Consider the following 16,720-nt stretch of genomic DNA (forward strand, 5'->3'; position numbering starts at 1 on the left):
GTTTGGTCCATTGAGCTGTAGTGCTTGATGTGTTGAATTTTGAATGCAAACAAAACATATACGGATACAATTATAACTTATTCTGTTTGAGAAACGGAGAGGACATGGACTGCATCAGTCAGACATCTAACAAGTTATGGATTTTTAATTGTTTTGTAGGTTTACAGTGATACACCATCCCCACACATATCAGTCTCCTCCATAGGTGTGTCTGCTGGCAGAGGGGCTCCTCTCCTCTCACAACAGCTCTTGCAGCAGCAGAACATGATCAGCCCTTGCACTGGGTCTGGCTGGGATGGAGTTAACTTTCTTCACAGCCTACTGTGTTTTGCATTTGGGATTGAGACAGTGTTAGTAACACACCAGTGTTTTGGATGTTGCTGAGCAGTGTTTGCACAGCCACAGGGTCGCTTTTTTTTTCTTCTACAGCACCCACCAGCAAATAATCTGGGGGTGCACAGGAAGCTGGGAGGGGACACAACTGGGAAGATGACCCTGGTTGACTGAAGGGATTTTCCATGCCATACAATATTGTGCTCAGCTATGAAATCTATGGCAAAGAGTGATGTTTGTGGTTAAAGCATTTGTCATTACAAGTAACTGTTAACATGTGCTGAGGCCCTGCTTCCCAGGAAGTGTCTGGACACCTTCTGCCAATGGGAAGTAGTGAATTAATTCCTTATTCTGCTTTGCTTGCACAAGTAGCTTTTCTTCACCTATTAAACTCTTTATCTCAATCCATGAGTCTTCAGCTTTTGCTCTTCCAAGTTTATCCCCCATCCCTCTTGGGAGGAGTGAGCAAGAGACTAGGTGGAGGCTCAAGGTCAGCCACTGCAGCACACAAATTACTTTTGCATTGGCTGACAAAGTCTTTCTGTTGTCCTGAAAGAATACAGATCTGTTCTTTGCCACCAGGGCTGATGGAAAACAGGTACGCGTGTCACCATCAGGACATGGAGGAAGGACTGGTTTTGCCTCTCATCTTGAATGAGGAGATGTTTGAATGAAAAAGTATTTCTGGTAATCTGACTTAATAGTCCATGACAAGGGTTAATTGCAAAGGCACAGAGTTATTTCTGTCTCCTGTTTGAGCATCTTCTACCAAGCATCACAGCACCAAGGAAATTAAGGAGAAAGGAAAAAATTTTGCTGTCCTGGGTAGCAGTACTCAGCTCCTCCTTAGAAACTGTCTGCTTTTACATTACTGATCTTGTCCCCATACCCTTGACAGCATATCCAGCTCCTAACAAGTTGATGAATTTTAAGATCATACAAAATGTAGATACTATTACCAGAGACTGTCCATACAGGGGAGAGGAGTTAAGGGTGATAGGCAGGTCCTAACTCCCTCCATGTTAATTATTTGTCCAGCTGGGAGCAGCTGGCAGCTGCTGCTGTTGTTGAGTAATAGTGTGTCACCCAGGTATTGCAAAATGTTGCTTTTCCATGTCTTACAACACCTAAGGTAGTCCATTCTGCCAGATTAAGGTAGTCAATCCTGTAAATGCCATTTTCCATTTCCTGGGGCAGCATCTGATCTGTTAAACAGGCTGTCAGGTATCCCATTGTTGCAAAATGTGGAATATATAAAATTTTCTTAAGAAAGGATGTTCTTTGATGTTTTTGATCTTAGTGTACTTTCAAACCTAATCAACAAGAAAAGAAATTTAATCCATGTAACAGATAGCAGCCAACAAGTGATGTCTGGGTGTTAGAAGGACAAATTACTTGTCAGTAGGACTGCATTGTTAAGGTTTAAGGCTTGACAGGATCTCAGATCCAGGGGAAGGTTACCAGAGATTGGGAAGAAGAGTGAACCACTGATAGTGGACACAAAGAATGCAGAATGCATGGGCCACCAGGAAATTTGGCAGAACAGACAAGATAAGAAAAGGTTAATAAAGACAACTCAGCAACTGTGCTGAATCAGCTTCAGCTGTGGAAAAGGTAATTCTGGTAGTTGGAGACCATGACCACAAGTCAGAGCCCATTGAACTCCCAAAGCCCACGACTCAAGAGAAGAGAATGACTGAGAATCATTAACCAATAGAAGATTAGCATCACTATATAAGGATCTCTATACTGCAATAAATCTGGTATACAAGGGCCTGCAGGGTAGGCAAGTTCTTGCAAACTAGCCCATGAGAGTAGATAGAATTTCCATTCTATATATGGCACAAAATCATTATTGTGCAATTTCACTGATTTGGTAATGTCTGTTGCCATGCTGATCCTGTGGCAACATTTCCACCATCAAATCCAGATGAGTACATAAATGTGATTGTTTACTGAATATGTACCTTTCATAAATCCTATTGCCTTTAAAGCCAAGCCATTACTAAGGCTTTGCCATCACGGTTCTTTATTTTTCTTTTTCTCCTAAGAAAGAAGCTTTTATGTAGATCTTGTAAACTTGTAAATAAAACAAGAAGCTAAAACTGATTAAGTTATTTTGACAGTTCTTGTGCCATCAAAAATACTTTTACTAGCATTTTTGTGCTAGTAATTAAAGAAATGAAACTCATCCTATCTTTATAGTGTTATAAAACTTGTGTGTGATTCTTTCATCTGATGAAATAGACCAGTATAAGGCAAAATTTATGGATGGTATTACAGGAAAGTGAGAACATATATAAATTTTTCAGCATGTCACTGGCATTGTGCCAAAAAATACCAGAAAATGCTACAGTGATATCACTATAACTTTACTATATACTTGAATATAACTATAATTTATATCTGTGTGTGTGTCTGTGTGTGTAGCCTCTAATGCCTTCTCTGTGGAGTATTGATACAACTTCTCAGTTTTTCATTATTCTTTATGAAAAACATAAGTAATGGACTTCATAGCACAGTCACTTTTTAATGCACAGAAACTTCACATTCTTTTCAGTTGAAATACAAATCTGTATGGTCCATTAACAAAGTGATAATTTGCAAGAAAACTACCAATGTAGTTACTTCAATTGGAACAGGAAAAACTTCTTTATTCTGCATCCCTTCAGGTTCCCTTCTTACTTCTGCACCCCTTCAGGACCCCAGGGTTTCAGTTAGTCTGCACCAAATGTTTTTAAATACGGGTTTACACAATTAGAACAATTCAAGCACAGATTTACCCAGAAGGAGAGCACCAACAGGGCTGAGGTTACCCTGCTAACATTCCAAGCTATCATCTTCAGTGCTCCCCACTAAAGAGCTCTGCAGAGCACACAGTTCTCCCTTACAGGCTTACACAGACCAACTATTCATAAGTGGTTGGATTTGGTGCCACAATAAAGGTAGCCAGGATGTTGTGTGGATGAAAGCTAGGAATGGAACAGCAGAGCTAGTTTACAGAAGAGCTGTTTGTTTAGCAGAAATTCTCATACCACAAGAATGGGGTAGGCTAAATAAAAGAAAAAGCATTCAATTTTGTATCATTGTTCCTAATGTATTGAAGTAGCTTCTATTTCCCCTCCTACTTAAATCATCTTTTACCAGGTGCACTGGAGAGAGTCCTTTGCATTCAGCCACTCTGTACTGGTCCAGTTCTTTTAATTTAACCCTGTTATTAATATGCAGGTTTGCTACTTCAGTTTTTAATATGTTTAAAATCCTTCCAAGCTGACCTCTTTTGTCTTTGCACCAGGGTTGCGAAACAAGGGTTGTCTGGGGAACTTGTTACAACACACAGTTCTCAGCAAAGAGCCAAGGAAAGGCAGCAGCCTCCTCTCCCACACTGCTCATGCAGCTCCTGGTAATGTTCTGGCTTCAGAATCTCAAATGTGTTACTCAGAAGCAGATTTTCGGTAGAAATTGAGACTGAATTAGGTAATAGCAGTGTAGAGGTTAACTCCAGGGTTTGTAAATCTCACTCAGGTGCTAACTCCTTCCTTTCACAGAGTTCCCTCTCTTCCTTCAGGACCTCTATACCAGTTGAACATGCAAATCAATTCATCAAGGCAAAAAGAGAACACAAATCTTCTGGCTTCATCTCCCCCATTAGTGGCAGCAAAGGCCCCTGTGGTACATGTCACAGTCCCAGCCATGTAATACGTGCCCACTGTTTCCTCAGTTCCCCACATTAAGATCAGGACTAGAACTCCACACTGGCTACATAGTAAATTTTCAATGGTTTCATTTGGATAGCCATTCATTTCCATCACTGATGGTAGGGCCTGAAAGTTTCTATCAGACTTTCCAACTGCAACTCCATTGCACTCTGTGTTATGAATACTATAGTAAGCCTATTCTTATCTGGGGCCCAGCACTGAGAAGCTCTGCAAAGGTGACAGCACAAAGCAAGTTTCAGAGTTGTCACTTAAACGGAGTGATAACATCCTGCCGGACTTCATTTAATATATTACACATATTAATTAAAGAGTTATTAATCCTGTGGGAGGAAAAACCATATCTATTTCCTGATGTTACTTGAATTTGAATTATTAAAGATATTTATCACTAAGGATTTATCTATACTGCTTACATATTTAATTTATAAGATGGAAGGGGGAAAATCTAATTTACAAAAAAATCCTGTTTAAATTATAACCTGTATTTATAGAATATCCTTTCTCATTAAACATTGGGTATCCATTTCTCAGTGAATTTAATTAAGTATACTTGATGAGAGAGTGAACAGAAATAATTGACAAGACTCATTAAATTCTCCTTAAAATATGCAGCTATGGACTTCAGTGGGAGTTAAATCAAACCCTAAATTAAGAGCTAAATTGCTTCAAGATTAAAACAACTTGTTTCAAAGCCCGGGGACAGTTTGTTCAATTTTATATTGTATTGGTATTCTTCTTTTATTAAGTGCACAAACAGGTGGGATGAGATTCCTCTCACCTAACTTTAGATGTATACAGTTTACAATTTGGAGCTAGTCATGCCAGACTCCCTTTATACTCAATGGAGAGAAAGTGCCTCTTTTAAGGCATGATTCATCTGACCTATTTAAATGTCTACTTTTGAATGAGATAAATTGTGTACTATAACCATTTGGTCTTCTTCATTGAAAATAGAAGTAATTAGGCTAATTCATTTAAAGGGAGCTGTCTGCAGTACATGTGTTTACATTTAGTAAAATGATTACTTTCTTTGGCAGATGGAGGTATTTAGACTCACCATCAATGTATGTAGAAGAGGATAAGTTAGTCAGTTGAACTGAAGCACAGATGTATATTTTACCTGATCTTCCAGATAGAACTTGCTTGCTATAAACAAAGGAAAGGTAAAATATTTTTTATTCAATAATACTCTTTATTCTTTTGATCTGCTATATTTATAGCTGACCAACATCAATAGTAACTGATATTTAAAAGAAGGATGTGAATGGGCTGCTCCTTCCCCTCCACTGTCAGGGGTATTTATCCAAATGTAATAAAGTAAGGATTTTGCCTTATTCTTGTGATCCTCTTGCAATAAAAGCAGTCTTGGAGTTAGGTGCTAAAAATGATCACAGAATTATCTGCAATATAAATAAATTCAAGACAATCTGCTGCTTAGCTGGAATGAAAGGCATTTGCCCTCCACAATTTGTATTCATTTCCCCTGGCATATTCACAGAGGCATTCTGATTTAGCTATATCATACTTTCTGCACCTTGTTCTCCAAAACAGAGCATGTAAATAAACCCTAAGTTTTCTCTATGGGGCATTAATAATTGTACTTCCTTCAGGGTTTAAACAGAGTATGAAATGGTTTTAGCTCAGAAACAATTTTACTAAAGATATCATTAGGATTTTCTGTTATGCACCTTTATTATAGATTGTGAGATTTTTTTATTGTGTTTCATTTATTTTAATTTTCTTAATTAAATGAAAAATGAAGTAATAATTTTTGTTAAATGTATTACCTTTCTTCTCCACTCAGCACTGGAAATCATTACATTCTAAGGACACCAATCACGGTTGCTGGTAGTTACTATCTCTGATAATCTGGTTATTAGTCTCTAGTAAAAACTACTTGATACATACAATGAAACAAACTTCCTCATGATGGGTTACATTTACATCTTTCAGTCAGTACACAGAAGCATTTTGTGTCTCTGCAGATTTTTGTTTTGAAGAGTTAAGTGTGACATTTATGCTATAAACCACTTGGAATCACAGAAGCATAAAGTAATCTAGATGGACTCTGGGACCTTGTCAGGTTGAATCGCCTCTCAAAGCAGAGTGCTTTGAGATGCTCAGTGCTTTCCCCAGTCAAATTTTAAATATCTGCAACTATCCGTAGACAACCTGTTAGAGTGTTGGAGCAACCATGAATCCACCATTGCAAGTGTTCAAAGTCAGGCAGGGTGAGGTTTCGTCCATGCCCATGGCTGGGGGTGGGGGGTTGTACCAGATGTTCTTTAAAAGTCCCTTTCAACCAAAATAAGTCCAGGATTTTTTTTTTTTTTTTTAATAATGGACCTCCAAGGAGATCTGTAACCATCCACTTAAAAGTCATACACAAGTAAATCCTCTTAACCTTTCCGTCAGACTGAACAAACCCTTTTGTCTGAGCCTCTACTCATGCGTCACAGGCTGCAGCCCGCTGGTCCTCTTTATGCTCCTCCACTGGACTTGTTCCATATGCTAATGTTTCTTGTATTTGGGAGTCCAAAACTGGACCCAACATTCCAGAGCAGCCTCGTTAGTTCACAAGGAAGTCGCTTTCCCTGGCCTGCTGGCTACAGTCATAATAATGCAGCCCAACGTGCAGTTAGGCTTTGTTGCTGCAAGGGCACATTGCTGGCCCAGGTTTGGGTTGTTCACCATGACCCCCAGGTCCTTTTCCGAAAGACTGTGTCCTAACCTGTCAAATTGTACAGTGGCATAGTACCATGGAGCTTTAGATGAGGCTTTACTTGCCTTTTTAAACTTGGGGTTTTTTTGCTTGTTCGGTTGGTTTTTTTTAATTTGCCTTTTTAAACTTTGAGAAATTTCTGTCTGGCTATTTCTCAAGCCTGTTGAGATCCCCCTGAATAACTGCCCTGCCTTCCAACATGCCATCTGTTCCCCACAATTTAATGTCACCTGCTAATGAGGATGTATTCCATTTCATCATTCAGATGATCAGTGAAGAAGTTAAATACCATCAGGGTCACAATCTAATTCAGAAGAATACCACTCCTAATTGGCTGCAGTTAGACTTTCAGCTACTAACTAAAACTCTTTAGCCTGATGGTCCAGTCATTTGTTTCATCAACCTTGTAGTCAACACATCCCATCCATATCTCACAAATGTGGTTACAAAGATACTACCAAACATGGTCTTGATATCCTTGCTAATTGCCAGAATCAATTGCTTGCCTTTCATCCCCAAAGCAGGGATCACTGAAGGCAGCCAGGTATCTTGGTAGAGCCATGCTGGCTGCTCTAAAATTGTATCAGAGTTTTGGGGTTTTTTTGGTGAAAAAACAAATATATCACCCTACACAACTATGGCAATTCCAGGGACTATAGATGGCTTAATGTTGCTGTCCTGGTTTAACCCCATCCAGCAACTAAGATGACTCCCGGAGGCACAGAATCAGAAGAGTAAAAGTGAGAAAATGTGCGAGTTGAGATAAAAACAGTTTAATGGGACAGAAGAGGAAGAAAATAATAATAATGTTAATTATCATAATAATAGGAATTAGAATATACGAAACAAGTGGTACGCAAGGCAGTTGCTCACCACTTGCCAAGTGATGCTCAACCATTTCCCAAGCAGCAGCACCCCCTGGCCAGCTTTTGACCTAATTTATATACAGCATGATGGTATGGAATGTGGTATGGAATATCCCTTTGGTCTTTGGGGTCAGCTGCCTTGGTTCTGCCTCCTCCCAGCTTCTTGTGCCCCTCCTGCCTTCTAGGTGGCAGAGCACAAAAAGCTGAAAAGTCCTTGACTTGATAAAAACACTGCTTAGAAATCTAAAGACATCAGTGTGTCATCAGCATGTTCTCATACTAAATCCAAGGCACAACAAGATACCAGCTACTAAGAAGAAAATTATCTCTCTATCCAACCAAAACCAGGTCAGATGCAGCAGTCAGATTTGGGCTAGCTTCTATGTAACAACACATGCAGAGGGAAGCACAGGGACATTTGAGCTATGCCTTTACTGTCACATGAGATTTGACCTAGATTTGCATGCCTTGCCTATGTTCCTCTTGTGCTGGTTCACAAAAACCTGAATCTAGCATAAGCATGAAACCTGGCCGATTAGAAATTAAGGTACAACTAGAGAAGTTTTGAGTTTGAATCTAGTTCCTGAAAGCAGTTTTGATGCCAAAATGCACAAGTCAAATGGATTGGTCCACTCCCAATCCTGTAAAGTTGTCCCATCATACAGAGCAGCCTCACCTATCCCTCTGTATGCCCTCATATCTTGACACCACTTTGCTTTAACCCTGACACCCCTCTTTTAGCTGCTGCTGGTGAGCTGCAAAATTATTAAGACTTTGACAGTGAAGAACATCTGGTATCAAGAGGGGATCTGTTGGCTCTTAAGGATACAACTGAGGACAGCCACTCCAACAAAAGCTCATGGCAGTTGGTCATGATCACATTAGAAGAACAGCAGACCAGAAGGCATAAAAGGAGAAAAATCTTCAGGAACTTCTTATCTAAGACAAGGAGCCCTCTGCAGCCACATGAAACACATACTCCTGATTACAGCCATTGGTCTGGCTTCTGTTAGATCAATTTGATGGTTCCTCATTGTTGTACTTGAAAAAATGCCACAGTTAAGTCCTTTCCACCATTTCTATACCTCATTGAAATACAGAATATATAGAACTCCATATTCTAATTCCCTCATTTATATGGAGAATATATGTGAATTTATATTCAGAATATATATTCAGAAATCTGTGTTCATATGGTATATGCATAAGTAATATAATCTATGTTCCATGCAGAGTTCCATATTCATATATAAGCTTTAAGAAAACTACAGATTTCTTTCCTTTTCTAATAAATTCTGCTATCTGGGTTCCTTTTCTGATGTTTTCACAAGTTATGCATATCAAAAAGACCTTGAATGCAAATGGTAATAGTCAGCTCAGAGTCCACTACTTACTTGTGAAAGATGCTTATATGTGAAGCCAGGATTTTTTCCACCGTATTTCCTAGTCATTCTGTCTTACAAAAGCCTCTTGTGGTTCCTCACAGTATGCCTTTGTCCTTTTTATCTTGAATATCTTCGTATCTTAAACTTTCTCACCACACCAGCAAACTTGCTCACCTCACTGCTCACTTCTTTTCCAGGTCACAGAGCTTTGGAAAAATCAGCAGTTACTAGTGGTTGTGACCAGTTGTTGCCAGTGACCTTCTTCCACTGTAATAAGTAACCTGTCCTCTTACCTTCTGTTTCCCGAGTTGTAACCTGTTATTTACCCATAAAATGACTTTTTATTTAATCTCATGACTACTGAGTTTCCTTGGAAGCTGTTGATGATGGTACTGTCAAATGTTTTCAAAAGTACAAGCACATTGCATCAACTTGGCTGTCTTTGTCCAAATATTTGCTGCCATCCTTCAAAAAGAGCACTGTAAAGAGTTTCATTTTCAGAAGCTAAACTGACTCTTCCATAGTGCTTCTTTTATATACCAGTTATTGTTCAGCCTTACAGACTCTCTGATGAACTTCTTGATGTGTTGAAGAAAGGTTTAGTCCTCATTTAGAGATCTTCAACAAGTGGCACCTCTGGCTCTTGTTATCAGCAAGGATTCATGAATTTTTCTATTTTCTTCATTAGGATATGAATTCTGTGTTTTGAAGATTGTCTTCTTGCTTCTGATGACATCTTTCCTTATTGTTTAGTCATGCCTGGTTCTTTGTACCTTTACTCAAGCTTGTCTTAATAGGTTGCATGCACTGGCATATGACCTAAATATATTGAATGCATAATTCTGCAGTGTTTCAGGCATTGGCCTGTGGTGATTATGTTTATGCACATATTAGTTAAGGAGGAAGAGGAGGTTACCTAGTTTCTGCCAAGAGAGCAGATGCTATATGCAATACTAGCCAAACTATGGTTCTGACAGTCAAGACATCAGACCTATAATAAAGCAGAAATCCTGCATAATTTCAAGCAAACATGTACACCCTCCCATTCCAAGCAATGGTTTTACACTCCTGAGGTATTAAGGTGACTATCTGCTTCATATGCCTCTCCAGGCTGCAGCCCTCTGCAGCAAGCCCCTAAAATCCCAATCTGTCTTGCCCTGTGAGGTATCCTACTCACAATATTCTCTCCAGTCCAGAGAAAGTGCAGTTCCAATGAGTATTACAAATAAAATTAGTGATTAACTGAATCATGAAAGTAAGGGAGGCAGGACAGGACAGCCAGTCATAAGGAAAAATCAAAACAAAGAGGTGTCATGAGGTAATTTTCCAAAGGAGCAGCAAATAGACCGAGAGTACTGTCATGAAGTGCCAGGGTCAGACTGCAGCCACCATTTCAGAGATCACTCTCATGATACCTTTCCTTGCTGCTATGCAATGCTAAGAAGCTTTTGGGAGATCACTCTTACCTTTCTCCAAGTAGGCAAAAACTGGATAATGTTTTGCTATGATGCCCTTTTGTCATTCTAAGGGATCAAGAAGTCTATTTCAGCAGAAACAACCCTGTACAGGGAAAGAATTGAGGAGTCCATATTGACATTGGATGGGGTAGGAAGGCCTTGGAGCAAGAGGCAGCAGCAGCAAGCAGTACTTGTAAGGTGAGGAAATGTGCTGTGTGGGCAGAGCAGAGCCTCAAAGTGGGGGAAGGGAGCAGCCCACACTCAAGGGATAGGGAGGAAAAAAGAAGCAGGTGAATGACAGACTCAGCAAGAGGAAGTGCTTGAGGAGATTGTGAAAAGGAGCAGTCTGCAGCCACACAGGCTGCAAGATGTGACTTGGGAACGCAGTGTACGTGGAAGACTGGCTGTCCCTGTGGGAGCAGCTGTGCTGCCTGTGGCATTTACAGGGTGGTCAGTGACAGCCCACGCTCCACAGCCTGCTCAGCCTGGTCTTGGCTCCCTCCTTGCCTCACAAGAGGCTGTGTAGCACGCAAACAGCTACAAAAACACAAACAGCATTTGGATGTTGATGTCCAGGCACTCTTCAAAGTGCACCACTTCACAGCTAAAATGCCTAAATGAAAGTCCAAAGCTCTTTTGAAGTGGGAATTGAGGGCCCAGTGAAAGCTCCTGGAGGACACTCACTGCTCAGTGGAAATATTGACCTGTGGCCATGGGAACCATACACTGCAAGCCTCCCTGTCCCCTGAAACTCAAATGGATCTCCAGATGTTAACTTAACACACACAAATAAATAATTACTATCAGAAGAAACAGAGATATAAATGATGGGTTTGTTAAACAGAGGAGAGGTACTGCTTTTGTCCTTACAAGTATTCTGATCCAACCATTTTTGACCTAGCTTAGTGTTAGAAATATTTGTTTCAAACACAATAAGCAGATTTAGTACATTTTGAATGAAAGACGCTTCCTATTTATTCTTTGCCTGGTCATGAATCCATTCTCACTTAATGCAGGGAGTTAATTAAACCAGCCTTCACTAATCTGGCTGACAATTTACACAGTAATTAGTTCAACAGGAACAGACAAGACCTTACAGTTCTTTCAAGCCTTTAGGCTGATATGAGCCTCAAGGCCAATTGCAACAAGATTTAACCAACCCTTCTGCGCATTCCTCTTAATTCCCTAGGTACAGACCAACTTTTAGAATCAATCCTTCTGGCTTTCCAGAACCCTACACTTTGAATTCCTCCACTGAGAATAAGTGGAGTTAGCACCACCCATTGGTTCAGCAGTATTTGTGAAATGCAATTTTTGAAGAATTTGCCCTATAATTAAGGTATGTGTGTCAGCATCCTCTTTAGTGGCATTGGCAATTAACATTACTAATGATGTCTCATGTCTGCAGCCTCTCATATGCTGTTTTGGCCTTCTGTTTCAGGTTTTTAAACCGGAAAATACTACTTATTTACAAGAAATACTTCTGTGTTGTCCTAGAACAGCTGTTAGCTAAAACCCATGCAAAAAATTTAAAGCATGTATCTTATCTTAGGTTTATGGAGCAGAAATTAAAGCACATAAGGTGCTAGAGACTCTAAATACTGGCATACAGGCAGGATTTTCTTGCCATCATGATCCATATATGGAAAATATATAAATTTGAAGTGAGGTGGAGTAATGAAGAGATATTTGGAAAAGTGGTTGTTTTTCACAAAATAAATTTCTAGTAAAAGACTCCGTAGACAGGAGCTCTTTCTAGTCATGGTCCAACACACACTTTGTAATGCTTATGTGACTTACCATGCTGTGTAGAATGAAGGTCTTTTTATTATACAAATGGTTATGCCCAAATCTCTAAATAGTCTGGATAAAAGCCATTGAAATAAAAATCACTGTGAAGTCTTGCGGCATCCCTCTAAAGCCATTAGTGTATGTACTTGTCACTCTTCTAAACAATTCCACTGCTTTCTACAGAACAAAAAACATTTCTTTCTTATTATCTGAAGGACTATACATTGCTTATACATTAAATTAACATCTTGTCCCTGCTTCCCTCTGCACTAAAAACATGCCAAAAAATATTTTAATGATGGGAAGAAAAAAGCACCAATTAATCAGATTTCTACAAATGAAGAAAAAGAATGACAGAAAGTTAAAAATACAATTCCATTCTTGACTTACATGCAGGATAAATATAATTATAGATAGCCACCAAATTTGTGGGGGAATTCACCCTTTATATGTAAAAACTGTAAAACATAATTTCCTTTGCAAAACCATAAGAAAAGGCACAGTTTTCCTATATATTCTGGATGTATGTATTTATTTTTCATCATAGAATCACAGAATTGTTTGGGTGGAAGGGACTTTTAAAGATCATGTAGTTCAATCTCCTGCAATGAGCACAGACGTCTTATGAGTTTGCGCAAGTCAAAAAGTCACAACTCACCAATAAAACCAAACAATGTTTTTAAGGCAAGTGTGGGCATTGATGAGCTTTATTCCAATGGATGTACAGAAAAAAATGTGACCATGTTCTGCCCCAGCTCTGGGAGCAGATCTAGCATGATGAAGAAGGACAATGAGCAACTGCTTTCCATATCCTGCAGGTGCCAGTCAGAAAGGGAGAGTGATGTTTAATTCACTGCCTGGGAGAGTCCTCGGGAGAACTCCATACACTCTGCTTCTGCTGGTGAAACAGTCACTCTGTTATGCTCAATGCAACAGAATGGGAAAGACAGGATGTTTACCCTTAGAGAGTTCTCCTAGTGCATCGGGGACAGCTGTGGCTCTTGCACCTCTAGAAAAGTGCTTGGACTTTACCCAGAAGCATCTCACATACATACACTACTAAAAATTCATGGTTTTTTCTCTGTTGGAGACATACCCTCTCCACATCATAATTCTTCATAATTTGCTTTTTTACATTTTCATCAATTGTCTCTCATAGCCTTGCTTTTGTTGTTTGGTCACCAGGAATCAGGTAAATTCCTTTTTGGGCCAGACAAGTAATGCCAGAAGCTCCTCCAAAACAAGGAGCCTCATGCAACCTATTATTCTCACTGTGCTCTAAGGCCCTTATTTCCACTTGCACCACTCAGCTTCCTAGTGTGGAAACATTCTTCCACAGCCCCACGTCAGCCTGCTGCTGGGTGGGAAGGTGGCTGCGTGCATCACAGCCCAGTTCTTGCTGCACACTGACCTGTCTTTTTCCACTGACTTGCTTTGTCATAATAAAAGTTGTGTTTTCTTTCACAGAATCAGTGAATATTAAGGGTTTGGAAGGGACCTTACAGATCGTCTAATCTCAAGCCATGGGCAGGGACACCTCCCACTAGACTAGGTTGCTCAAGGCCTTGAACTACCAGGACTGGGGCATCCACAACCTCCCTGAACAACCTCTTCCAGTATCTCACTACTCTCACAGTGGAAAAAAAAAATCCCAATAGGTAACCTAAATTTCTCCTCTTTCAATTTGTGCACATTACTCCTTGTCGTATCACTACAGCTCCAAACAAAGAGTGCCTCTCTGGCTTCCCTGTAGGCCTCCTTCAGATATTGGAAAGCTGCTACAAGGTCTCCGCAACAAACCTTCTCTTTTACAGGATGAGCAGCCCCAACTTCCTTGGCCTGAAATAATTTACCACAATTCTCTTTCTCCATCTACAGTTCAGCTCCGAATAAAGCTCTTATTCGATGGAAAAATTTCAAAGGACCTTTTATAAAGTATTCAACTAATACAGCGTACTAGACAGATACAAGCTTTGGAGAGACATGGCAATTGGTGGTGCTCTCACCAGCACAGAGCTGGATCAGAGCCGTTAGAATGAAATCAGGATGAAACTATTTCCGAAATGCGATTATAACTCCCAGGTAAAGAACTTATGTTCTCTACTATTTCTTCAGGAAAGCCTTAAAGAAGAGTAAATAGGAAACACAGGAAACACTGTCCCGTTCTTTCGTCAAGGAAAAGCGGCCGATTTGCATCCATCCGCATGGACTGTGGGCACGTTCTGCAGCGGCGGGACGCGGAGCGCTCCGCGGAGGGGCTACCGCGGGCTGAGCGTCGCCCGGGCGGAGCGGCGGGGCCGCACTCGGGTGCAGCGGGGAGCGGGGCAGAGGCGTGGCGGGGCTGCCCGGTGGGACCCGCGCCGTGACCGCCACGGGGAAGCGCAGCGACCCGCCGGGCGGGTGTGTGCTCTCCGGGCAGCGCCAAAGCAAACACCGCGCCGAGCGCTCGGCGCATCATCCGAGTCAGCCGCGGCCCGCTCGCGGTGGGACACGAGCACAGAGCGAGTGGCAACTCCAAACCGAGGGCGACTCCGGTGCCACCTCCCCGCTCCGCCCTGCCCTGCCCTGCCCTGCCCTGCCCTGCCCCGCCCCGCCCCGCCGGGCTGCGCTGCCATCGCTCCAGAGGGAGGTGCCCAGCCCGCGCCGGGGCGGTTCCGAGCGGGAGCGGCTCTGGCTGTGGCCGTCCAAGGGGACGCTCGTCCCGCGGTGCCGGCGTGCGCGGTCCGCTCGGCGTCCGGCCATGCTGGTGTGGCTGCACGCTGCGCGGGGGTCAGCGCTGCCCGCCCGCCTCCGCCCGCCCGCCCGCCGATAAGCAAAGCCATGACCGCAGCGCCCCAGGGGCCAGATCTCAGTTTTCTGAACGAGGAGGAAGCCAGGGCGATTTTCAAGGTGCTGCAGAGGGACGCGGCGCTCCGGCGGGCAGAGAAGGCCAGAGTCAGGTACCGGCTTTCACCCCCGTCCTGTCGCTGCCCATCGCGCCCGCGCGGAGGCGGAGGGCGCGGAACGGGGTTTGCGTTTGCGGAGGGCGCGGAACGGGGTGTGCGTTTGCGGAGGGCGCACGGCCACAGCCCGGGAGCACGGGGAGGCTTTGGAGCTGCGGCCGCTTCATCCTGACGGGAAGAGCGGGAAAGGGGGCGGAGGGCGGGCGTCCCGCGGGAAAGGGTCTGCGCTGGCCAAGGCGCCGGGGGACAGAGGTGCTGCGCGGCAGGGAGAGCTGAGCTCCCGGCGGTCCTATCGGGGCACCGGGGAGTGCCAGTGCCTCCCGCCAGCGCAGGCGGCAGCCGGAGCCGGCCGTCCGGGCACCTGAAGCATCGGGACGTTTGGGAAACGCGTGTTGTGACAGAGACGGCTCTGAGTCACGGCTGCGGCTCCCCGTGGCACCTCTCCTTCCCCGGGGAGGAGGAGGAGGCCGCTTCTGTGCTTCACCGTGCCGCTGGCATGGGGTGTGGGCTAAACACCGGTACCCGGGAGACCGCGGCGGCGGGGAAGTTGTGCCGGACCTTGCAGGGAAACGTGGCAGCTCTGCGGCTTTTGAGTCGATCCTGGCAGCTTTTGGAAACGAAGCCAGGCACTCACCTGTCTGAAAGGTAGTTCACAAGAGTCCTGAAAGTGACTTAGTTGAATTCTCTCTGTCTGGTGAAGAGATAGGACACCTCGACCTTGCTTGTAGCTCATATTTCCCCTACGTGCAATCATCAAAGCCATTTGTGTTGATAGTGAAAGCAAAGGTCGAGGAATTGATAGAAGTTATGCTGGAAAATGAGCCGTTTATTATTAAAGGTGGTAATTTCTTCTCACAGGTATGACTTTTAGCACGTTGTGAAGTGAGAGGCAGTGTCCTCTTAAATTTGCAAGTGGGCACTTTTCACAAGTAATACTTTCGTGTAAGATGTAGAAGGAATGTTAATGAGTAACATTTGTGTCACGTGGATTTTTGTACTGTGTATTTTTTATTTCAGTAAAGTGGATTTTATGATGGGCATGGTTAAATATTATGTGTCAGCACTGACTTACATCTAAAACTTGTCTTAGTTTTCTGTGGCATGTGTGAACCTAGACTGAGTTAAATTTGGCACTTTCTTTCTTCCATAATTTGGTATTACTTTTCTTTTTCTGATTAATTTCTGTCCCATGTGTCTTGTTATGACCCCCCAAAAAAGGAGGAATATTTTGCTGGATGTGGGGAATTACATAGCTGGAGACCTGTAAGTTTAAAACTCTGCGTGAGACTAAAGCTGAAGCAAATACACTGAAACTTCCAATGCTGTATAGAGCCTTGAGAAGCAGTAGCTCGCTCTTGAGCTCGAGCTTTTCACCTGCCCCCAAATTTGTATGTGATTCTTAATCTGTGCACTTAGGACTTTGTCAATAGAAAAGGTTCTGTATGTGAAAGCTGTCAAAATAAACATGGTATAACAGGATGTTTCTGGTGATGCTTTACTGAGAT

The 16,720-nt window shown here is 42.5% G+C and overlaps 1 protein-coding gene across 2 annotated transcripts in view; it reads left to right on the forward strand.

Moving 5' to 3' along the window:
* The first annotated feature begins 14,933 nt into the window (after nt 1-14,933).
* Nucleotides 14,934-16,720, forward strand: part of EXPH5 (exophilin 5) — a 35,326-nt gene continuing 33,539 nt past the window's right edge. Inside the window, exon 1 of one of the 2 annotated variants that reach the window (XM_085063785.1) lies at nt 14,934-15,212. In XM_085063785.1, coding sequence (XP_084919911.1) covers nt 15,094-15,212 — 119 coding nt within the window. In that variant the 5' untranslated portion in view covers nt 14,934-15,093. The remainder of the gene's footprint in view (nt 15,213-16,720) is intronic. The other variant, XM_085063794.1, reaches the window with a different exon arrangement.

The sequence above is a fragment of the Lichenostomus cassidix genome, chromosome 1, assembly GCF_008360975.1.
Source record: "Lichenostomus cassidix isolate B80296 chromosome 1, HeHo_3.0, whole genome shotgun sequence".
Lineage (NCBI taxonomy): Eukaryota > Metazoa > Chordata > Aves > Passeriformes > Meliphagidae > Lichenostomus > Lichenostomus cassidix.